At 46.0% G+C, this 26,305-nt stretch overlaps 1 protein-coding gene across 3 annotated transcripts in view; it reads right to left on the minus strand.

The window, feature by feature from the left end:
• The window catches only part of LOC124722948 (acyl-CoA-binding domain-containing protein 5), a 150,357-nt gene that overhangs the window by 115,261 nt on the left and 8,791 nt on the right, over positions 1–26,305 (minus strand). For 2 of the 3 annotated variants that reach the window (XM_047248113.1, XM_047248112.1), the window contains exon 2: positions 26,092–26,133. The exons of the other annotated variant lie outside the window; for it this stretch is intronic. In XM_047248113.1, coding sequence (XP_047104069.1) covers positions 26,092–26,133 — 42 coding nt within the window. The remainder of the gene's footprint in view (positions 1–26,091; positions 26,134–26,305) is intronic. 3 annotated transcript variants of the gene reach the window in all.

A 26,305-nucleotide genomic window follows, 5' to 3' on the forward strand; every position in this document is an offset into this window, starting at 1 on the left:
ACGAGCGTACGTCCAGAACCACTACTGAGACTGTATCTAATCTCATCCGAGAAGAGCATGCGACCCCCACTCCTCGTTGATCTAATCGATATGGTCTTTGCACCATCGCAAATGGCGCCGCCGATGTTTGAGTCTCAACGGACCACAACATACTAATCATCGGACAAAGATCATCCTTATGCAGTCACTGCGCCTGTGTGTAGCGTTGGATTGCGTCCCCTGCGGTTCTGTTGAATATCACTGCAACTGCACACACTGTTTGACGTGGGTCCCTTCTTGCCTGTTGCACAATATAGCACTTCATCCGCTGCTGCAGTTGATCACGGCCGACAAACTTCCGCTCTTTCGGGTAGCAGTGCCTGTGGTTCGGAACGCTGTGAGCAATATCAAACTCCTAAGCTCCAACTCGTCACACTTTGCTCTCCTTCCAGTTTCCGATGATTCTTCTCCATGTGAAGTCATTCAAATTTTGTCTTCGGGAAATGTTGTAATGAAGCACCGTAACAGCTTGCTGATTGACACAGTCTTTTTCCCGTTCCTTCAACTGCCTGGGTTTGCGGAGCCAGCCCTATTTGTAGCTATACTTACGCTGACATGTAATGTGACGTCCAACTTACTGTGCACTACTGGGAGACTTCTCGCAACATCTTCCCGCAATTTTATTCATTTCCACCGAGTCAATATTTTACTTTATCTATGCCATTCTGAAGTTCCGCAGAGCAGTTTTTGTTCACCAATTCCGACAGTAATAAAAGTTAGAACACAATCGGCAGCGACAAGCTAGACTGTAGATCAGAGATGGCCTACCACGCAAAATCCCACGGTAAAAAAACCCCAAGGTCTACCAAAGGTCAAGGAAGGCTAGATAAGGGACAAAAAGAAGAAAGGGTGATACAGGAAGAAAGGCATGCGAGGTGCCCCATCCACGGAGAAGCTGGAAGCCCCCGCTCCCCCTCCCCCCAAGCAGAGGGAATATACATCTGTCACTTACCAGAGGTAGCCTCTCACAAAATTGTCTAGGGAAGACTAGCAAGACAAGAGAAGGACAGTAGACAAAAGACAAATAGAACAAACCACACGAGAGGGGGAGAAATAGTAAAAGAGCAGGTAGGGTGAGGGCCCGGGTGGACTATCCAGAGCAGATCGCTGCAGCCCGGTCTGGGCAGAGGAGACAATAAGTGTGTTCTGCCAACCTCTCAGTTGGGCGATAATGTTAAGTGGCCCTCCGTTAAAGAGAGTGGTGAAAGTCCCCTTCACGTATAACACACGAAAGTAAGTCGGCCGTTGAGGCAACGTCTCCTAACTCCAGGGGTAGCGAGTCAGGAAGATCAAGTGTGTGCGCAGGAAGGCTAGGTTGGGACAGTTCAGCAAAATGTGGACCACCACCAAACGGGAACCACAACGAAAGTGGGGTGGGTCCTTGCGACAGAGAAGATGACTGAGTCAGCCAAGAATGGCCATACGGAGCTGCCAAAGGACGGCAGAGTCCTTGCGAGATACCTGCATGAAGGAACTCCACAGATTCGTAGTCTACTATATCACCCATAGTTAGTTTGGTGAAGTCAGTGTGAGTCAATCCGTATTCCAGATCCCCGAAACTTGACGTAAGAAAGACTGGAAGTCTGTTTCCGTAATACTGATAAAGGGTAGGCTTAGCAGTAGCCAGTTTGGAAAGGCTATCAGCGAGTTCATTCCCTGAGATTCCAACGAGGCCAGGGTACAGACGAAGGTCACCGAGCATCCACATTGTTCAAGGGAATACAGGGAATCCTGGATAGCCATGACCAAGGGATGACGTATGTAACACCAGCCGAGAGCTTTCACACTGGTTAAGGAGCCGCTGCAGATAGAACTCACTGGTGTAGGAGCTGATATGCTCAAGAGCACTAGAGATGGCTGCCAACCCCACAGTGAAAATACTACAGCCATCCGGCAAGGAACGCAATTCAGTAAGTCCCGTGTGAGTATATGCAAGGCCTACGTGACCAGCAACCATTGAGCCATCAGTATTGACTACTTCTGAACCCTGGGATACGCTGAGGATGGAGAAAAATTGGTGGTTAGGTGAATGGAACGCAAATGATATGATTTAGAATTCTTTCGCATGTAATTGTTTCGATTACGTTTTTTATGGTGAAGAAGGAACATGTCTTCCATGAAAAAGTTCCGATCGGGATGGGTGCTCCAGCGCGGTGGCAGATACTTACTCTGCCACGTACAGAAAGTGTCGCAGCCGACTTTATTGGCCACTATAGATCAATTGCAGCGGCGTTGTGCCTGTGCTCGCGCGGTCATGGTTGCGCAACGCCTGATGCAGCCGGTCCTCGGGCTGAGCATCCTCTTCTCCGATCTCCCCTGGCTGCAGCTGACTTAGCCATCAACACAGCGGCAGCAAGTGCTTATACATTTTTAACGCCTTCTAATTACGTTTTGGGTCAGAGCATTAAGTGACTTGGCACTGCCTTGTGCTAATGTGGCACCCCAAGTGTACTGAAGGAAGGGTACGACCGATCAATTGCCTTCCCTGAGGGAATGACTTACAACGAGCGTACCCACGGTTAGTGGGAGTCCTGGTCTTCAGTAATAACCGACCACCAGCACTGCGCCCCCTAATCGTCCACTTTGTATCACCACATCTCATACGAAGGGTAGTCAAAGTTTTAATTATCACACATAAGAAACGGGTATGTAATTTTTTTGTTTGTTTGCAGGTAATGTCTACAGCCCTGGTACACATTGAAATCCCCGCCGCTCACTGCCTGAAGAGCCAAAACAAAATGACGCATTTTGTCAATGGGCTGCCTCATTTTGCCTCTTCAAGCAGTGTGCTGCGGCAGTGTAGTGCGGTGATTTCAATGTGTACCAAGACAGCGGACATGTACCTGAAAACAAACAAAATATTAATTACAACACTATGTTTATGATGTGATAATTAAAACTTCATTATATCCGTCTACTATCACGGGCAGTTTGCCAGACAAATTCAGAACTTCCATATTACTACGCACGTGGATCTTGTTCTATAGGCGTAATGAAAATCGTTTAATTCAAAATACGGGAATAATCAAAGTTTCAAAACATTTTTTTCAAAGCCGAAATGTATTCTAACCAGTAGCGAGCCCGATTTTGTCTTTCACCACATTCCACACAGGGTAGAAACGCTAAATGTTAAGGATGATGGTGACTGTTAGTGAACATCTACTAGCTGTCGCCAAAAAACGTTCGTCTACGCGCTGTTGGCGTAAAAAATAATCCTTGATGGTGCGAACGAGGAAAACCGTTCTCAAAAATACACAGCCGGTAAAAGAATTAGTACGACCTTTTAAAGGTTTACAATTCATTCAAAATTGGTTACACCAGTGCATATGGAGTATATGAAATTATTACATTTACTGAACACAAGCACAGGCAGTTCTGAGGTACCCGGTACCGACCCATAGTCAACACCCATATTAATAAGTGGTGTAGCCTCTACGAGCGACAATGCAAGCATGGACTCGGGCATCCTGTCGATCGCACAGATGGCGAATACCATCCTCAGATACGTTTTTCCATGCCTGCTCGACCTGTTCATATAGTTCTGCAAGAGTTATCGGATGACTATTCGCACTGGTCACTTCTCGTCCCCTTATACCCCACACGTGCTTGACTGGAGACAAGCCTAAAGATTGTGCTGGCCAGGGAAGTTGCTGCACGTCTTGAAGAACTCATTGAGTTTCAAAGGCAGTGCGTGGGCGAACATTATATTGTTGGAACAACACGTCACATTCCTGTTGCAAGAATGGCAAAAGAATTGGTCTAGCAAGATTCTGCATGTACCAAGTGCTAGTTAGCGTCCCCTCCAGAAACACCAAACGTGATGGACAGTTGTAGCCTATTGCACTCCAGACTGTAAGGCCTGGAGTGGGGTCAGCATTTCTTGGAAGAGGAGCACTCATCAGGTCTATGTCATATGCGCAAATAATCACTTTCGTGCAGGGAGAATCTGCTTTCAGCTCTAAAGTTTTCGGCGCGCCATTCCATCTTCCAAGTGATCCCCTGATGGCACCAGTCGAAGGCGGTCTAGAAGCGAGCGTGCCCGTAGTCCCACTGCCAACAACGAGTTCGCAACAGTGCTGACACGTCCGAGTTCACAAGCTCTCTTATCTGTCTTGTGGTAGCTGTAAGATCTGCCGTAAGCATCTGTGCCGCGTGGACGCCCAGAACCTTGTCCACAAGTGTGAGAATTTTTTGTTTGTTTTTTTTGTTTTAGGGCGCACAACTTCAATGGTCATTAGCGCCCAGACTACGTTACGAATGCACCGCGAGGCACAAGTTTAAAACAGCAACTAAAAGGGAAAACACGATAAAAGACAGATTGACAGGTATAGGATTAAAAAAACAGCATAATCAAATGTCCTTCGACAGATTTGTCAAGTCGATAAAACGAAGAACGCGAGCAGCTGCTCCTGGGTCATCCGCTAAAATGGCATCTAGAGTACATGGGAGGCCAAGATCAAGACGCAGTGTAGTAAAATCCGGACAGGACGTTAAAATGTGGTGGACCGTCAGCAATTGCCCAAATGGGCAGAACGGCGCCGACGCAGCCGTCAGCAGATGGCTATGGCTGAACCGGCAGTGTCCAATTCGTAACCGGGCCAAAACTACCTCCTCCCGCTGAGAAGAGCGTGAGGAGGACGTCCAAGCCGCGGGAAGAGGTTTCAAGGCCCGAAGCTTGTTGTCCGTAAGTGCAGCCCAATCGGCATGCCACAGCGATAAAATGCGCCAACAAAGGACCCTGCTACAATCTGATGAAGGGACACAACAAGAAGCCGTCCAAGGCTGGAGAACCGCAGCCTTGGCCGCGGCATCTGCAGCTTCGTTCCCAGGGATACTGACATGGCCAGGAACCCACATAAAGCTAACCGGAGAACCGTTGTCCACCAGCTGCTGAAGAGAGCGTTGGGTCCGGTGCACGAAAGGGTGAACCGGATACAGATCACTGAGGCTCTGGATGGCGCTCAGGGAATCGGAGCAGATGACATAAGCAGAATGCCGATGGCGGCAGATGTAAAGAACAGCCTGGTAGAGGGCAAAGAGCTCAGCTGTGAAGACCGAACAATGGCCATGGAGCCGGTATTTGAACCTTTGTGCCCCGACAATAAAAGAACACCTGACCCCGTCATTGGTCCTAGAGCCATCTGTATAAATGAAGGTCATATTAATGAACTTCGAACTAAGTTCAACAAAACGGGAGTGGTATACCGAACCGGAGGTAACCTCCTTTGGGAGCGAGCTGAGGTCAAGGTGAACGCGAACCTGAGCCTGGAGCCAAGGTGGCGTTTGGCTCTCGCCCACTCTAAAGGTTGCAGGGAGTGAAAAATCAAGGTGTTGAAGGAGGCGACGAAAGCGAACTCCAGGGGGTAGCTGGGCAGAGACATACAACCCGTATTGACGATCGAGAGAGCCGTCAAAAAAGGAACGATAAGACGGGTGGTCGGGCATTGACAGTAGCCGACAGGCATACCGACAAAGCAGTATATCGCGCCGGTAGGTGAGTGGCAATTCACCGGCTTCAGCATGAAGACTCTCCACGGGACTAGTATAAAACGCTCCGATCGCAAGACGTAAACCCCGATGTTGTATGGAGTTGAGGCGGCGTAAGATGGACGGCCGTGCAGAGGAGTATACAAAGCTCCCATAATCCAGCTTGGAGCGGACGATCGACCGATATAGGCGAAGTAGGACGGTTCGATCCGCTCCCCACGACATACCACTGAGAACACGGAGTACATTTAGAGAACGGGTACAACGGACAGCCAAATATGACACATGTGGAGACCAGCTAAGTTTCCTGTCAAATTTAAGACCTAAAAATTTTGTCGTCTCCACGAATGGGAGAGCAATGGGACCAAGTCGTAAGGACGGTGGGAGAACTCTTTGTAGCGCCAGAAGTGAATACAGACCGTCTTCTCGGCAGAAAAACGGAAGCCATTGGCGACAGTCCAGGAGTAAAGACGGTCAAGAGAACTCTAAAGACAGCGCTCAGGAAACATGTACGCTGCGCGCTGCAATAGATGGTAAAATCGTCCACGAAAAGGGAGCCTGATGTATCAGCTGGGAGGCAATCCATTATTGGATTGATCGCTATGGCGAACAGAGCGACGCTCAAAACTGAGCCTTGTGGCGATTATAAGTACGAAGAAGGAAACCTTTACCTGCAGGAGAAAGGTTCTTCAGCATCTGAATAGGAATAGAATCAGGCCCTGGAGCGGAGGACCGTGACCGGGCAAGTGCATTTTCGAGTTCCCACATGGTGAATGGGGCATTATAACTTTCACGATTCGAGGAGCGGAAGTTAGGTGGCCTAGCCTCCTCTGCCTGTTTTCGGGGGAGGAAGGCAGGGTGGTAATGAGTGGAGCTCGAAACCTCTGCAAAAAAGCGGCCGAAGGCATTGGAGACATCCTCAGGGGCCACAAGGACGTCATTCGCGACCGTCAAGCCAGAAACCGGTGAATGGACCTTTGTGCCAGATAGCCGGCGCAGGCTACCCCAGGCAACAGAAGAAGGAGTAAAACTGTTGAAGGTGCTTGTGAAAGCAGCCCAGCTGGCTTTCTTGCTTTCGTTAATAATACGACGACACCGCGCACGTAATCGTTTATAATTGATACAATTCGCAATTGTAGGGTGGCGTTTAATGGTGCGTAAAGCACGTCGACGAGCACGTAAAGCGTCTCTATATGCTGCGGTCCACCAGGGGACCGGTACGCGACGTGGAGAAGAAGTAGTGTGAGGGATGGAATATTCAGCAGCAGTGAGAATGACTTCCGTGAGATGTGCGACCTGACTATCGCAGCTTGTGAAGGTTTGATCCTGAAAGGTCGCCCTGGAAGAGAAGAGCCCCCAGTCTGCTTTGGAGATGTTCCAACTAGTTGAGCACGGAGAGAGGGTATGATGCAGGAGATGGATAACACGGGAAGTGGTCGCTCGAATATGTATCAGAATGTGCATACCACTCAAACCGGCGTGCAAGTTGGGTAGTACATAAAGAGGGGTCTAAATGGGAACAGGTGTGAGATGAGTCCAAAAGTACTGAGATGTGTCCGAAAGTATTCAGACAGACAAGATTGAGCTGGTTGGAAAGGCCTGCTAACAGGGAGCCCCTCGGGCAGGATGCTGGAGAGCCCCAAAGGGGATGGTGGGCATTGAAGTCTCCAGTTAACAAAAATGGTGCAGGTAGCTGAGCAATAATTTGCATCATGTCTGCCCTGGTAACGGCAGACGACGATGGAGTGTAAACTGTACAAATGGAAAATGGAAAAGTGGGGAGAGTAATTCGGACGGCAACTGCCTGCAGGCCGGTGTGCAATGTGATGGGATCGTAGTAAATATCGTCCTGGACCAGCAACATAACCCCTCCATGAGCCAGAATACCTATAACAGGGGGTAGGTCAAAACGCACAGAGGTGTAGTGTGCCAAGGCAATTTGATCGCATGGGCGTAGCTTCATTTCCTGGAGGGCTACGACGAGCGGACGGTGCAAGCGGAGCAGCAACTTCAAGTCCTCTCAGTTGAAGCGAATGCTGCGAATATTCCAGTAAATAAGTGCCATCGTGAGAAGAAAAGGAAGATGAAAGAAGGGGTCACCTCGAAGGCCGCTGAGGACCTGGCTTCGAGCGAGCACTGCCGCCGCTATCAGTAGGCGGACAGTCATCATCCATTGGTTCTATAGGTTCATCGGCCATCTTGTTAAGATGGCCGGGAGGGGGAGCTTCCTCTGCAGGTGAACGGCCAGATGTTCGGCTACCAGTGGTGCGGCAAGGTGAAACGGATGACGGCCTGGGGCGGTAACTGCTGGGTGGCGCAGGAGAAGAAATGCGCCGTGGCGGAGAAGGAGAACTGTGCTTCCTATGAGCCTTCTTGGAAGGTCGTTTAGTGGAAGTACTGGTCGATGGCTGAGAGTTCGAGGTACGTAGGAAGTCTGCACGGGACGGTTCCTTCTTGAAGGCCTGTGCATCTGACTTCTGGGTCTTCGTCTTGGCAGAAGCTGATGAAGGTGCTTGTGTCTGAGGGGTGACGGGAGGAAGAGGAGACGTCGACCGCGCGATCTTAGCACTGGCCGAACGGACGACTATGGTGCTGAAGGTCAGATCGCATGTCTGCATCGCCACCTCCCTGGTAGTCCGAGGAGAGGCGAGGACAGTACTGTATTTCCCCACTGGGAGCAGCACGGGCTTCCTACTAGCAAATAGCTTGTGAGCAGCCGAGGTGGACACTTTCTCTTTGACCCGAATTTCTTGGTTACAGCGTTCTTCCTTGTAGATGGGACAGTCGCGGGAGGACGCTGCATGGTCACCCTGACAGTTCACACAACGAGGAGACGGAGGTGGACAGTCACCCTCATGGGCATCCCTGCCACAAGTGACACATTTAGCCGCATTGGAACAAGACTGGAGAGTGTGATTAAAACGCTGACACTGGTAACAGCACGTAGGTGTCGGGACATAGGGGCGAACAGAAATAACATCGTAGCCCGGTTTGATAAGCGACGGCAGCTGAACACTATCGAAGGTCAAGAAAAGTGTCCGGGTCGGTACAAGGTCATTGTTGACCTTTTTCATGACCCTATGGACAGCCGTCACGCCCTGCTCAGCGAGGAAAGACTGAATCTCCTCGTCAGTCGATCCGTCGAGTGATCGAGTATATACCACACCATGGGACGAATTCAAAGTGCGGTGAGCCTCCACCCGGACAGGGAACGTGTACAAGAGTGTGGCCCGAAGCAGTTTTTGTGCCTGAAAGGCGCTCTCAGTTTCTAGTAACAAGGTACCATTACGCAACCTGGTACAATACTTGACAGATCCGGCTATTGCATCTACACCCTTCTGGATAACGAAAGGGTTGACAGAAGAAAAATCCTTGCCGTCCTCAGATCGAGAAACTACGAGGAACTGTGGGGCAGGCGGTAGTACTTTTGTCACTGGTGGCTGGTCAAGTTTCCGTTTGTGGGCGGAAGTTGAGAGAGAAGAAGATGAGAAATCCATTGCAGAGGAATCCCCCACGATTGCCAGCGTCTCCGATGGCGTGCTCCTTCCTTGTGGGGACCCTCTCAGAGGGCACTCCCGCCTTAGGTGAATGTTTACACCTCAGGTCACACCTCCCGAGAAACAGACGGAGGGACTAATTGGCATGGTCAGAAGGTATCAGATCAGGCAATCACCCCTCCCTCGGCCTGGCCTTTACCCGGGGGTATGTGCGTGCCTTACTTGTCTACCCAGGGCGGGGAATTACGCGTTACCCCGTCACCGGCTACGCGTGCGAACGCGTGGGTCGGCCTTCAGGCGCGCACAGGGAGGAAGAAAGAAGAGGAAAAAGAAGAGAGAGAGGACAGACTGTCTCAAACGCCGAGGCGGAGACCAGAGAACACAAGGAGAAAAAGGCAGGGAGAAGAAGGCAGGGAGAAGAAGGCAAGGGAAAGAAGGCAAGGGAAAGAGTAAGGAAGACAGTGAGATGGAGAAGAACAAAGAAAGGAACCAACCAAAAGAAGGAAGAAACGAGAAGAAGTGAAAAACCAAAATGACCGCAAATATAGGTCGTGGAACTGTCCGTCTCCGGACGCTGGCGCTAACTATCCCCTTGAGGGGGAGGGACTCCTTTTAGTCGCCTCTTACGACAGGCAGAAATACCTCAGGCCTATTCTAATCCCCGGACCCGCAGGGGGGGAGGTGTGAGAATGTTCACGTTACCAGTGATACCACCAGCATCGTTGCACAACTGATGCAGCGTGTCCAACATGGGTGGCAATTCTCTGAAAGGACCATCCCGCCAAACGAAAGAACACAATTTGACCCCTTTCAAACTCGCTCAGTTTGCTGTAAGAAGCACGAGTGCATCTCCGTGACGTGGTTGACTGCTTGCTTCACAAGTCTGCATCACACTGTGCCTTCTGGTTGTGAGCATTCCTTATGAAAGGACAGACACAGATGGCGCTCTGGTAACTATGCCACTAAAATATCTGTTGGCTGATGACGCTGAAACCAGTATCAGTACATCTACTATCCCCAGGTGGCATATGGAATTGGTCATCATATTAAAATCGACGTTGTCTTTCCAGGTGTACTAATATTTTTCCGGCACTGTATTATATCCTTAACATTTGAAGAACGCGGTGGTGATATTCAAAAGTAATAGGGAATTCTCAGGTCTACACCAACTGAAAATACAGTATTGGGTGCATCAAAATGGCTGCAGACTTCCGTATCGAAAATAATACAAATGACAGTTCAGTGTCTGAAAACATTCTCTCTGGTAACAGAAACAGTGAACAGCTTCAGGTACAGACAGTGTTCATTGTGCTATATCATCTTCCACCATGTTATTTCATACTTTCAGCTGAGGCTCCCAAATTCCTTAACTTCTTCAATTCGTTGTTTTAAGTCTGTTACCAAATGATGGAACCTGTAAGTGAACCTCTTAATGCATTAACAATTCATTGCATTCCAGACAGCAAACAATTTTAACAAAACTGTATCTTTCTAGATCCCACTGAAGATGCCTTGCAGTAAAAAGAGGCGAAATATGTGTGAGGGAAATAAATTACAGGGCAGCAAGAAAAGGCGGTTTTTATTTACAAAACAAATATTTTTATCAGGGTCTAACTTCCATACACTATCCGTTCAAAAGTATCTCGGCACCTGTTAGTGGAAATTAAAACGAAGTGTGACTACCCTTCGCCTTTATGACGACTTCAGCTGCTTTCAGTGAGGTGTCAATGTCAGTGGAAGAACGGTAGCCCATTCTGCTTCAAGAGCCAAAACCAGAGAAGTTAGTGATGAGGGACTCTGGGGTCTGGAGCGAAGTCTACATTTTTTTCTCATCGCAAAAGTGTTCCACTGGGTTGAGGTCAGGATTCTGGCCAGACCAGATCAATTCAGCAATGCTAGTGTCCACAAGACACTGGCTTACAGGCGCTTCTTTATGAGAGGATGCTTTGTCATGCTGATACAATCATCGTCTCCGAGCTACTACACTGTGTGCAGCGCACATTGTCACAAAATGTGTTCATACCCTTTCACGATTTCTTACTCGCAATAAGGAGACCATACCCGATCCATGAGATATACCCGAACAGTACACATAGCAAGTAACGTTCCCCAGGCCCAAACGCTTCCATCGGATTGCCACGGGTATAGCGTGATTAATCATTCCAAATCACTCGTTTCTAGTTATCCACTGTCCAGTAAAGTCGCTCTTTGCACCATCCCAAATGTCACTGCAGAAGGGTGTGGCTTATGAGGGGCTGCTCTACCATTGTACCCACTTCTTCTTAACTCCCCAATCAGAGGAATTTCGTTAGCTGGACTGCTCGTGAGTGATTTCTTTCTCTAATTTCATGCGATTTTTTACAATCATCCCCTGCTACGCCACCGGTCAATGTCCGTCGGTACATGCGGTCTGCCTGGTCTCGGTTTATCTGTGTTTACTCCTTCACGTTTCCACTTCGCAATCACATCACCAACACTCGACTTGGGCAGCTTTGGTTGCTTTGTTGGTTGCTTGGTTGGAGGAGCAGCAGACAGTGAGGTCATCGGTCTCATCAGATTAGGGAAGGACGGGGAAGGAGTCGGTCGTGCCCTTTCAAAGGAACCATCCCAGCATTTGCCTGAAGTGATTTAGGGAAATCACGGAAAACCTAAATCAGGATGGCCGGACGCGGGATTGAACCGTCGTCCTCCCGAATGTGTGGGCAGCTTTAAAAGGCTAAAATGACCCTGATTGATATATTACTCAAGCGATGTCCAATGAATAGTCAATGTTTGAAGTCCCTGAGCTCTCCTGGCTCACCTGCTGTTGCTGCTTCTCTATTGACAACGCAATATTCCCGCCTCCTTTTATGCTGGCGGGTCTCCATCTTGTGGTCAATTCCGCATTACATATGGGAGACCTGATACTTTTGATCAGATAGTGAATATTAGGAGCCATACGTTGTTTTCAACAACGATAAAGTTGTGTCGTAGCTCCTACTCTCAACTTACACTAGCACTTATGGGATGCCTTCATATCACTGCCAAAGAAACAAAAAACGTACCATGAAGGAGTTGCCAGAATGGGACGTAAATCTGTAGATGTGATTCAGAAAAATTGGATGATTTCTTCAAGGGCTTCACAAATTAAGCAATTCAATAACGTGATGATCCACCTCTGGCTCTTATGCAAGCAGTTATTCGCCTCGGCAGTGACTGATAGAGTTGTTGGAAGTCCTCAGGAAAGATATGTTGCCACATTCTGTCCTACTGGCGCATTAGCTCGTCAAAATCCCGAGAAGAGCCAGCCATACCCATAAAGCTCCAAATGTTCTCAACTGGGGAGATCTGGTCACTTTGCTGGCCAAGGTAGAGTTTGGCAAACACGAAGACAAGCAGCAGAAACGGTTGCCGTATCCGAGCGGCCATTATTTTGCTGAAATGTATGCCCAGGACGGCTTGCCATGAACGGCAACAAAACGGGTCGTACGAGGGTCACTCCAAAAGAAATGCACACTATTTTTGTAAAAATACAGTTTTCATTCTACATGTGTGAAAGTTTTACAGTGTGTAGATACATCCTTACCGCTTGTTTTCAAACTTAGTTCTACCTGTTCCCGTGAGTGGCGCCGTCACAGTATGTCTTCAAGACGGCTGCTACACATGACGTTCGTCAGAAGCAACATGCTGTCATAGAATTCCTGTACTGTGAAAACGAGACAGTGGGAAACATGCACAAGAGGTTGAGAAAGGTGTATGGAGATGCTGCTGTCGAACGCAGTACAGTTAGTCGGTGGGCAAGCAGGTTACGTGATGAAAGCAGACACGGCAATATTGAGGACTGTCCTCGCAGTGGCATGCCTCGTACTGTACACACTCCAGACAATGTGCAGACAGTTAACGAACTGGTGACTGCTGACAGACGCATGACAGTGAACGAACTGTCACGCTACGTTGGGATAGGGGAAGGAAGTGTTTGCAGAATACTGAAAGTGTTGGCGTTACAAAAGGTTTGTGCGAGGTGGGTTCCCAGGATGTTGACAGTTTCTCACAAAGAAACAAGAAAAATGGTATGCAGAGAACTTTTGGAACAGTACGAGAATGGTGGAGATGAATTTCTTGGAAGAATTGTGACAGGTGATGAAACATGGCTCCATCATTTTTCACCAGAGACGAAAAGGCAATCAATCGAGTGGCATCATGCAAATTCACCCAAGGGGAAAAAAAATAAATCCAAACCACATCTGCTGGAAAAGTTATGGCTACGGTGTTTTTCGATTACGAAGGACTCTTGCTTGTGGACATCATGCCAAGTGGAACCACAATAAATTCTGATGCATATGTGACGACACTGAAGAAACTTCAAGCTCGACTGAGTCGTGTTCGATCACATCGGCAAAAGCAGAATGTTTTGCTGTTGCACGACAATGCACGGCCACATGTCAGTCAAAAAACCATGGAAGCGATCACAAAACTCGGATGGACAACACTGAAACACCCACCTTACAGTCCTGACCTGGCTCCATGTGACTATCATCCGTTTGGGAAACTGAAAGACTCTCTTCGTGGAACAAGGTTTGAAGATAATGACTCCCTTGTGCACGCTGCCACACAGTGGCTCCAACAGGTTGGTCCAGAATTTTGCCGTGCGGATATACAGGCGCTGGTTCCAAGATGGCGTAAGGCAGTTGAGAGGGATGGAAATTATGTGGAGAAATGAAAATATTGTTCCTAAAGGATGTATCTACACACTGTAAACTTTCAAACATGTAGAATAAAAGATGGATTTAAAAAAAAAATAGTGTGCATTTCTTTTGGAGTGACCCTCGTAGAATATCGTCGACGCACCGCTGTGGTGTAAAGGTATCGCGGATGGCCACAGGGGTCCTGCTATCAGAAGAAATGGCACCACAGATGATCACTCCTGGATGCCCGGCCGTTATGGCGGTCGACAGCCAGGTTGGAATCCCACCACTGTCTTGGTCACCTGCAGACACGTCTTCGTTGGTCATCGAAGGCGCAGACTCTTCAGTGATGAAGACCACAGCACAGTGGCACGTCGACGATATTCTACGCCCCATTTTTTGCCCTTCATGGAAAGCCATCCTGCTTACATTTCAGTAAGATAATGCCCGCCTGCACATGGTGAGAGTTCCTATTGCTTGTCTTCATGCTTGTCAAAGCCTACCTTGAGCAGCAAGCTCGCTAACAACGTATGCAGCATTATGGGCAGGGCCCTCCATCTAGCTCGGGATTTTGACGATCTAACACGCTGTTTCAATAGAATTTGGCAAGTATCCTTCAGAGGGACATCCAACAACTCTGTAAATCAATGCCACGCCGAATAACTACTTGCATAATGGGCAGAGGTTGACCAACGCGTTATTGACTTGCCCAATTTGTGAAGCTCGTTCTCATGAATAAATCAGATAATTTTCTGAAATTGTGATCATTTGTTTGTCGGTGCATGTCCATTAAATCTACCGCTTTCCGTTCCATCCGGATAATTCCTTCGCCGTGTGTCTCTTTTTTGTCTTAGTAGTGTAAAACTTGGATCCTCCTGTGGATGCTGTACACAAGGTGGACGAGACGTTGCTCTCTTCAACAACAGCCCTCGGGTTATCTTGTGTGAGGATACACTGCAAGAGTCAACTGGTCCAAAGCATGTTCAGATTCATGTCAACATATAAGGTTGGCTATTCTATTCACTCAATTTCTGCCGCCTGGAGAGAGGTGTTCACGAGATGAGCCCAACGATCTGGCGTATTATGTTTTAAGACGACGTGGTGACAGCAGTGTTACACAATATGATGGAGGATACTGTCTCGATACTTCAAAGAACATAAATAAAAGACAGTTTATTTTGTTTTCCGCTTCTTAGTCCCTGCATGCCTTTTGATGACGACGGCAGGTATTTAACTGCCATATAGCCGTCAGTAGATCTGTATGTTGTTTGCATAGGCATGGTTTGCTGTGCACAATCTGCCTGTTCATGCTCTACTGCTGTTGGATAATGCACCATCACGTCCATCTGAGGAAGATTTGGTGAAAGGGGGCATAAAAGCTCTCTTTCTGCCTTCTAATGTGACCTCACTCATCCAACCAATGGATCAGGGCGTTATCGAATGGTTAAAAAGGTGATACAGCGGAAAGTATATCAGCTCAATCTTGGAAAAATCTGATGGAGATCATAACTTATTTGAGGCAATGGAATCCCTGAACATCAAAGATGCTATCTGCACAATCGCTGCAGCATGGGATGAACTGAAACCTGACACACTGCGGAAATCATGGCGTAAGCTTTGGCCACAAGTTATGACTGAAAATGAGCATACCGAAGATGAGCAAAACAACGACGCACTCGAGATCGTTAAAGATCTACAAACTCTGGACCCGAACGTCCCTGCCAATGAAGTTGAAGAGTGGATCAACGAATGTAACAAAGACTGTGACACTTTGAAGAGTTCAATGACGACCTGATTGTTGCCGCTGTTAGCCAGGAAACTGTGAATGAGGACTCGGACGGCGAAGACGAACCCCCCCCCCTCCCCCCCCTCCCCCCCCCCCCCCCCCCCCGAGATCTTCAGAGGTGGTGGTCCAGGCTGCTGTACATACCAGTACCTCTAATACCCAGTAGCACGTCCTCTTGCATTGATGCATGCCTGTATTCCTCGTGGCATATTATCCACAAGTTAATCAAGGCACTGTTCGTCCAGATTGCCCCACTCTTCGCCGGCGATTCGACGTAGATCCAACAGAGTGGTTGTTGGTTCACGTCGTCCACAAACAGCCCTTTTCAATATATCCCAAGCATGTTCGATAGAGTTCATGTCTGAAGAACATTCTGGCCACTCTAGTCGCGCGATGTCGTTATCTTGAAGGACGTCATTCACAAGATGTGCACGATGGTGGGGCGCGAATTGTCGTCCATGAAGACGAATGCCTCCCCAACATTCTCCCGATATGGTTGCACTATCGGTCAGAGGATGGCATTCACGTATCGTACAGCCATTACAGTGTTTTCCATGACCACCAGCAGGGTACGTTGGCCAATCGTAATGCCACCCCAAAACAGACGGAACCTCCACCTTGCTGCACTCGCTCGACAATGTGTCTAACGCGTTCAGCCTGACCGGGGTTGTCTTCAAACACGTCTCCGACGATTGTCTGGTTGAAGGCACATGTGACACTCCTCGGTGAACAGAACGTGATGCCAATCCTGAGCAGTCGATTTGGCATGCTGCTGGGCCCATCTGTGCCGCACTGCACGGTGTCGTAGTTGCACAGATAGAGCTTGCCTTGGACGTCGGGAGTGAAGTTGCGCATCATGCAGCCTATTGTGTACAGTTTGAGTCGTAACACGACGTCCTGTGGCTGCACGAAAAGCATTATTCAGTATGGTGGCGCTGCTGTCAGTGTTCCTCCAAGCCATAATCCGTAGGTAGCGGTCATCCACTGCAGTAGTAGCCTTTGGGCGACCTGAGCGAGGCATGAAATTGACAGTTCCTGTCTCTCTGTATCTCCTCCATGTCCTAACGACATCGCTTTGGTTCACTCCGAGACGCCTGGACACTTCCCTTGTTGACAGCCCCTCCTGGTACAAAGTAACAATGCGGACGCGATCAAACCGCGGTATTGACCGTCTAGGCATGGTTGAACTACAGACAACACGAGATCCTTCTTCCTGGTGGAATGACGAACTGGTCGGCTGTCGGACCCCCTCCGTCTAATAGGCGCTGTTCTTGCAAGGCTGTTTACATCCTTGGGCGGGTTTAGTCACGTCTCTGAACAGTCAAAGGGACTGTGTCCGTGATACAGTATCCACAGTCGACATCTATCTTCAGGAGTTCTGGGAACCGGGGTGATGCAAAACTTTTTTTGATGTTTGTATTTAAAGCTGTGCAGACGTACGTCAACCTTCAATTACTCGCGTAGCACAAGAGTGAAAGACAGGCATAAAGTGTAGTATGAGAAACTCTGAAAACCTAAAGCACTTTGAAGTGGAAATACGAGTACATACCCTACACCACATTTGCAAACCACTTCATATTAACAGAATCAATACGCCACTGGCAGTAACAATAATTGGTAGACAACTAATGACAACCTACCACAAAAAAGATCCAATACAGTAGCTGTAAGCATAAGATAGGCCACCCTTTTCACTTGAACAAATTTTTTTTGATGTTATAATCTATGCCTAAAATGTCGAATTAAGATTTTGATTATTTGAGGTTTCGAATAAACCTGCGATTTCAATCCATAGATACCGAACTATAACACGATTGATATTTTCATCCTCAAGATGCCACAAATTTTCTCTTTCTCGTATTAAACTTAACAGTTTCTCACGCTCCGTAACGTCGGTCGAATTGAGTGAAGAAAACAAAGTGATTTGGATTTCAGCGATTGTCGTTCGACGTCTGTACGTTCGGGAGATAAGATCTCACATCTACATCCACGTGATTAATCTGCTGTTCACAATAAAGTGCCTGGCAGAGGGTTCAGTGAACCACCTTCAGGCTGTCTCTCTACCGTTCCACTCTTGAACGGCACGCGGGAAAAACCAGCACTTAAATTTTTCTATGCGAGCTCTGATTTCTCTTATTTTATCGTGATGAACATTTCTCCCTATATGGGTGGGTGCCAACAGAATGTTTTCGCAATCGGAGGAGAAAACTGGTGATTGAAATTTAATGAGAAGATCCAGTTACAACGCAAAACGCCTTTGTTTTAATGATTGCCACTCCAATTCACGTATCATGTCTGTGACACTATCACCCCTATTTCGCGATAATACAAAACGAGCTGCCCTTCTTTGAACTTTTTCGATGTCATCCGTCAGTCCCAACTGAGGCAGATCTCACACCGCAAAGCAATACTCCAGAATAGAGCGGACAAGCGCGGTGTAAGCAGTCTCTTTAGTAGACCTATTGCACCTTCTAAGTGTTCTGCCAATGAATCGCAGTCTTGTTTGCTCTACCCACAATATTATCTATGTGATCGTTCCATTTTTGGTTATTTGTAATTGTAATCCCTAAGTATTTAGCTGAATTTACAGCCTTCAGATCTGTGTGACTTGTCGCGAAATCGAAATTTAGCTGATTTCTTTTAGTACTCATGTGAATACATTAACACTTTTCTTTATTCAGGGTCAATTGCCACTTTTCGCACCATACAGATATCTTATCTAAATCATTTTGCAAGTCGTTTTGGTCATCTGATGATTTTACAAGACGGTAATTGACACCATCATCTGCAAACAGTCTAAGACGGCTACTCACATTGGCTCCTATGTCGTTAATATAGATCAGGAACAACAGAGGGCCTATAACACTTTCTTGGGGAACGCCGGATATTACTTCTGTTTCACTCGGTGACTTTTCGTCTATTACTACGAACTGCGACCTTCCTGACAGGATATCCGGAATCCAGTCGCACAACTGAGGCGATACTCCGTAGGCACGCAGTTTGGTTACAAGACGCTTGTGAGGAACGATGTCTGGAAATCTAAAAATTTGGAATCAATTTGACATCCCCGGTCGATAGCACTTATTACTTCATGAGTGTAAAGAGCTAGTTGTGTTTCACAGGAACGATATTTTCTGAATCCGTGCTGACTGTGTGTCAATAAATCGTTTTCTTCGAGGTACTTCATAATGTTCGAATACAGTATATGTTCGAAAACCCTACTGCAAATCGACGTTAGTGATGTAGGCCTGTAATTCAGCGGATTAGTCCTACTTCCCTTTTTAGGTATTGGTGTGATCGGCTGTAGTGCGACCGTGCACGTAGTGGCGTACTGATTTGAAAAGATTGGCCGCCTGCGGCCGATGTAGGCCGTCGACGGAATCCACCGATATCGGAGGTACTGTGACCGCAGCTTAACCCGGCCAAGTTCCCTGAGGTGCTCGTCGTTTGATGTGACCCAGGAAGCTCATCAAACTCCACGGATATGTTGCGTGTTACCGACCGTGGTGCGGTACAAGTACAAACAACAGCAAACATACACTGCTGGCCACCGTAAATGCAACACCAAGAAAGACAAGAGGTAGCACAACAAGATTTATTTTGTAGATAACATGTCGACCAAGTATCAAATGACTACGTTTACAGACGTCCGTGACATGTGGTTCCTGCCAGAATCAGTAGCCAGAGTAGCCGCCATTGTTGGAGATCACCGCTGCCACACGTCTCGGCATTGAGTCAAAGAGACGTTGGATGTGTTCCTGGGGTACAGCAGCCCAAGCAGCTTCCACACGTTGCCAAAGATGATCTGGTGTGGCAGCTGGGGATGTAATCTGGATCACTCGTTGAGCAACCATGGACCACATGTTTTCTATCGGCGAAAGATCCGGAGAGCGAGCCGGCCAGGGAAGCAATTCAATCTGGTTATTGACGAAGAACCTTTGGACAATGCGTGCCACGTGTGGTCGCGCATTATCCTGTTGAAATATGGCTGTGGCCGAGCCCTGAAGGTAAGGAAGGACAACTGGCTCCAGCACCTCGAATATGTAGCGCCGGCTATTTAAAGTACCGGCAATGCGTACTAGAGGCGTGCGAGAGTAATATCCAATACCGCCCCATACCATAATACCCAGTGCAAGACCAGTGTGGCGGTGCATAATGCAGCTGTCCAGCATCCTCTCTCCACGGTGTCTCCACACTCGAATCCGACCATCGTGGTGCTGCAGACAGAAGCGTGCCTCTTCAGTAAAGACAACGTCATTTCATTCTGCCGTCCACATCCGTCTGTCATCACACCATTGGCGACGGAGACGTCTGTGGTTCTGCGTCAATGGTAGACGAAGCAATGGACGTCTTGCGGACAGACCACTCTGCTGTAAACGGCGTCGAATGGTACGCGCAGACACTGGATGATGCGTTACAGACGCAATGTGCTGTGCTATGGTTCGGGATGTCACTGAGCGATCCGTCACTGCCATGCGCACAATTTGCCCATCAGCACGTGCAGTGGTGCACCGAGGTGAATGCGATCGACCACGTCGGTCCGTCGTACCCTCCTGCATCCAACGGTCACATATCCGCATTACAGTTGTTTGGTTTCGTCCAACACGACTAGCGATTTCTCTGTATGATAATCCACAATCTCGGTAAGCCACTATCCTTCCTCTGTCGAACTCGGATACTTGATCAAACGATGTTCGCTGTTGTCTACGAGGCATAACTGATCGTCTTGTGAAACAACCACAAGGTAAACACACGTGCCGAACGTACACTCGTCGAAATCGCCAAGCCTTAAATGGCGCTATGAGGTGGCGCCACAGGCGCGCGTGATGTGCGTCTGCGCTGAAATTCTAATCAGTTGCATATCTCATCGCTGCAAACCCATGGTGTAAATTTCACTTGATTCGGATGCTTCCTTCAGGGTGTTGCATTTACGGTGGCCAGCAGTGTACTTCACTGCAAGAAGAGGAATTTCATGTGCGTGCAGCACTGTGGTTTGTTTCGTATACAACACATTACTGCATGTTTCTGACTAGCAGTCATTGCTCTAAACGTAACGCTGCTAGCACCTGGACGGGTTTATACTGACAATAGGTCAGTAGTCATAATGTTCTGGCCGATCAGTGTATTCAGGTTGTACAATCAATGATCTGAAAATCCACTTTTGCAGTTTGCTCTATGAGCCCTTTTGCCAGGCTTTATCATTTGTGTTTGTTTTGGCTCAATACCATAAGGCCATTTGTGTATGCCTATCGCTTGTGGTAGCTATTCAATTTTGCACCATTCCCTCGCTAAAATACGCATGCCCGATGACCTTGTCAAACAACAGATTAAATGAAAGTGGCGACATTATATCACTGTGCCTTCACTATGCTACATAAAATGTGAATGTTCCTTCTAAAGTGTTAATGTATTAATAACTGCACAGTGATTACAGTTTAATGTATGGTACATTACTGGAGACAAAACGCCACTCAGAATGCAGGGGGGGAGGAATCAGTCAGCATTATTTATGAAGAGTTACTCTGGGAATTACTGACATCAATCTAGCATGCAATCGATTCTTCAGTTCATCCCAAAGAAGTTTGATGGAGTTCAGACAGTGGCTTTGAGCAGACTCATCCACGAAATCTATTTGATGTTCCATGATCCATGGCTGAATGTTTCAAGGGTTGTAGGCAGGAAAAATATTAAGCTGTTCTATGTAAGTGAGCATATTACTTTTAACAGTAAAAGTTTATAAACTGTAATAAAGTTTATAAACTGTAATAAAGTTTATAAACTGTAATAAAGTTTATGAACTGTAATAAAGTTTATAAACTGTAGTAAAATATTTAATATCTAAATTGATATTGATGTATAAGTAATTTTCAACAGCCCATGACTACAACTTCACTGATGACTGTGTCCGACACACAGGGAGGGAAGAGTTATGTGATGTTCCTACAGTACAACACATGGATTACCAGATCAAACTTTATTCTTTTCATTGACTCATTCTATCAGAAACCATGTCTATGGTGACAAATTTTATGTACACTTATATACCTTTGGGAAAGAGCCTTGCGTCTTATCTGTCCACAATCATTGTGGTGTCCCAGCACATTTGGGCATGGCCAGATTGTGTATGCCACGATTACTGCACCAATAAAGCAACACAATGGCTCTCTTCAGTATCTCACTGCAGCACACCAATCGGATTCTAGGCTTTGAGAGACTTAATAGGCATTCATCAGGATACTACTGAAGGAACAGCATTAAATCAATGAGGAAGAAATATTTCCTACCCTGGCCACATCAAGGTCATAATGAATACAGCACTGGAGTTTAACTGGGTATGTGTCAGGGTGAACATCAGTTGTGCCTTTTTTCCCTAATGAAATTGTCCCACCATTTGCTTGAAATGATGTAGGAAAATCTCTAAAACCTAAATCTGGATGCTGCCTCAAAAGATGTAGGTGCCCATGGAATAAAAACATAATGGGTCATAACATGTGTCTTGTCTCTGTCACTTCTTGTGCTTTAAGCTAGATTATAACCGACATCAGTGTGAATTTTGTGTATTTTAACAAACAGTTTCTACAGTTTTACATTTCTCGAATAGACCACACCGAAAGAAGCACTGATGAATGCCTGCTGAAAAATAGAGAGCATAACAATGAATGCTCACAGTTTAGATCTCAAAATTGGGGGTTTGTCACATTCCTCATTCAACTAGAAAATTTCTGAAACAGCTTTAATCCATACATTTGTTAAAGAAATGTTATCTTGTGCAATATTCCAGTATCATTAACCATGGTGTACACAGGGAAGCCTAAAAGCAAATGTCTTTGTAGACTGTAAGAAATAAAACATGACACTCAAATGGTTATGAAGAAGAGATGTTTAGTGCAATGAACAATATAAATAACAAGAAATAAATAAAAGCCCAGATTTGATTTTCAGTTGCTGGACTTATGAGAAAAGACAATTTACACTGTGGTCAAAGAGTGTTAGACTGAAGGTACCCCCCAATATGCAGGGCACAATGTGCAGGGAGAGCCAGGAAAATGTATATAATCCTTATACCACCAAATCATCTTCAAACGGGAAGCTTTGCTCTCATGAGATCAAGGAAACATATGGCAAATAAAGGCCAACAATGGAGCCCTGGGACTCTATACAAATGTGTTAAAGATATTTGCCTGTGACTACCTTGTAGACACCTATCAGGTGTCATTCTAGTCTAAAAAAAATTATCTGTTGGTTTCATAAATCAATATCTATTACCAATGGTAAATAGTTTTGGTAGGCAACATTTCAAATACAATAAGTACCCACATTATAATGAACACAATGTAAGATAAAACATGAAATTAAGTTCTGCTTTAAGTTTCTATACAATAAAGGACAATTTTTTTACACATGTTTATAAACTATTTTGGAACAACAATATCAAATACTACTTACAATGAATTAACCTTCTGTTGATTTACACACTTAAATGTATGACCTTGTAAAAAAAACTATTCCATGGAAGACCACAACGTTTGGAGCATGACAGAAGTAAAAACATCTCTCACAGTTGCATAATAAGCTACACAATAAGTTCAGATAATTATAATGCACATAAAAAACTTATGTATATCAATCCACTACAGGAACTAACTGCAATATAAAACTGTCTGCTAATAAAGTAATGTTTTGAAATGTGTACCAATGCAAATGGTAGTCTTGGGTATTATATTACGGGAAGGAGGAAAGGGCATATTTCCTCAGGAATGAAGTTCTTCCTACATTAACCCTCCAGGCACAGTTAGTTTCATGTTCCAAGAATCATTTTGCATATTAGTTCATAGTGATGTGGAATGAGTCATTCTACATTCAAATCGCAAATTAATTTGTATATTCAGTTCATTCTGAACTTTTCTCAGTTTTTTGTCCACAAAGAAAAAAGATATTCAGATGTCAGTAAGGCCCACCTACCACCTTTTACAAATTACAGTAACAGAAATTCTTCTATGGACTAGGAGGAGCTATAAAGGAGAAACTTTCAGTTTCTTTTCAAATTTTACTCCACCACCACCACCACCAAATTACACTCTTTATCTTCATAATTGTTCAAACATATCCACAAACAACATGAGAATTTTTAGACCCTCTAATTTTTGCTGAAGACATAAAATATTTACCTGAAGATAGAATTACTCTGTAGTTACATACGAGATGCTATCCAAAATTTTCGGAACTGGTGCTGCCGTCTGTTGAAAACCTTACCTTTGGACTAATGGTCACCATCACCCTTGAAGAAGTTCCCATCCACATGTGCACATCAGTCCCAGCGCTTCTGCCACTGCTCACACTTTTTCTGGAAGTCCTGTTCTTTGAGGGTGTTTACTACTGCCAGCGACGCTTCTTGAATCCTCTCTTGAGTGTCAAACCGACGGCCTTTCAACTTTAGTTTCAGTTTTGGGAACAGCGCGAAGTCGCAAGGTGTCAAATCTAGCGAGTACAGTGGGTGAGGTACAACTGCCATCATGTTTTTTTTGCCAAAAAGGTCTCTGTGAGCAAAGACGTGTGACAGGGAGCATTGTTGTGATGCAGCAGCCAGTTCTCTCGACGCCAAAATTCGAGCCATTGTCATTGCACATTTTCAAGGAGCCGCCGCAAAACATCACAGTAGTACGCAGAATTCACTGTTTGGTTGGGTGGGATGAGTTCTTTGTGCACAATTCCCTTGGCATCAAAGAAAATGATGATCATGCTCTTCACCTGTCTTGCTTTTTTCGGCTCTTCCACTGGGATGATTGTTGCTTTGTCTCTGGGTCATAACCGTAAATCCAGCTCTCGTCCCCAGTGATAACCCATGACAAGAAGGTTGGATCATCTCATGCAGTCTGACGAAGGCCCGTGCACACTTCAACACGCTGCACCTTCTGATCAGCTGTCAAGATCCTTGGCACAAATTTTGCAGTGACACAATGCATGCCCAATTCATCAGTCAACATTCGTTGACATGTCCCATAACCAATTCTCACTTCATCCACAAGGTCTTTAAGGTTCGACGTCGATCCGCACGAACCAGTTGTTGAAGTTTGGCAACAACGTCTGGCGTTGTGCGGCTAATGGCCCTTCCAGTGTGAACATCCTCTTCGACGTCTGTACAGTCGGCCCTGAACCAAGCATGCCACTCAAACACCCGTGTACGGCTCATGTTCTGTCCCCCAAACACTTGTTGAATCATTGCAAGGGTCTCCGTAGCACTTCTCCCAACACACACACACACACACACACACACACACACACACACACACACAGAGAGAAATCACTGTCAACACGCAACACGTCCTCCCAGCCTGAATGCCACTCTGCACACTAACTCATGAGATACGCAACTCTCATCACCTAGCGGTGCAAAAATTTTGGATTCCACCTAGTATACCACGATTCATAAATGCTGATGTTGCAGTCTTCAGGCCAAAGACTAGTCCGATGCAGCTCTCCACACAAGTCTATTAGGTGCAATTCTCTTCATCTATACATAGCTATAGCAAGCCACATCTATCTGAACCTGCTTACTGTAATCAAACTTTGATCAACCTACACAAATTACACCTCCAAAACTTCCCTCAAATACCAAATTTACAATTCCTTGCCTCAGGATGTGTCCTGTCAACTGATCCTTTTTTTCAAAAAAAATCATGTTGTGCCATACATTTCTTTCTTCCACAATTCAATACTGTATCTTTTTATTCGTTATCTGATCTACCCACCTAATCTTTCCCCAATGACATCATCCTCATACATAGCTCCCATTCACAGATAGAAATGATGGATGAATGGTGATACGACAAAACTTATTTGATTGCAGACAGACATGTTTCATAAGACTCGTTCATAACCCAAAAATCCAATTCTGTACAACTGTGTAAGGTGAAAACCTGATTGTTACCACACTATTGAAGGAAAAAATGTGTAACAGCATTCTTTTTCAGAAGGCACATTAATTACTTCTGTAATTGAGGCTTTGTAGTAAAATTTTTAACATATAAAATTTGTAAGGAATTCGTTCGGTATGAAATTCAAACCTGGAGTTAAAAATGTGAAAAGAACATGGACATTTCAAAATAATGACAGTCATTGCCTCCAAAGCATTAAAGTTTCTTCTCTGATTCTCTCTTCTATACATTAATACACTTGTAGAAAACCCCAGAAGAAAGATAAATAATTGTTATACAGACAGACAACCACTCATCACACAGGGGAATACCGAGTGCTGGGCATGCACACAGTGCCACGATTACTTCTGTGACCTCATGAACTTTCGCTGTTCAGTGCACAAGCAGCCACTCTACTGACAGAGCAACTTCACCGCTCAGGCCCAGCATCAAGATGTCACACTGATGAATGGAACATTGAAAACTGACCAGTAATCTTCATTGCTTTTTAAAAAATTTTTTCTGAATTGCTTAATCCATGCACAGTTCAACTGTCAGCCCTCATCCCATTATAAATGTATAAATCACGTACATTATACAACAAACTGACCATCAGCTCCAACAGAAGGATTTTACTTTTAAAAATTAACAACACTTTTGATGTTGTTTCATTTAAGATAAAAGAAACTGAATGATGGACTCACCCGGACTACTGAACAGAATACTCCTTATTGCACCAGCTTTAACTGCAAGACAATTTAATTTATTTCACACATAGTACCATAGGAGTAATAATGACAGCCATAAGCCATTAAACAGAATGCATAGTCAATCACACATTTGCGTGTTCCACAAATTGTGCACGCTAACTTGTCTGGAACTTGAACATAGCAGTTGCTTCACGAAAGTGATATATCT

The sequence above is a fragment of the Schistocerca piceifrons genome, chromosome X (genome assembly GCF_021461385.2).
Source record: "Schistocerca piceifrons isolate TAMUIC-IGC-003096 chromosome X, iqSchPice1.1, whole genome shotgun sequence".
NCBI lineage: Eukaryota > Metazoa > Arthropoda > Insecta > Orthoptera > Acrididae > Schistocerca > Schistocerca piceifrons.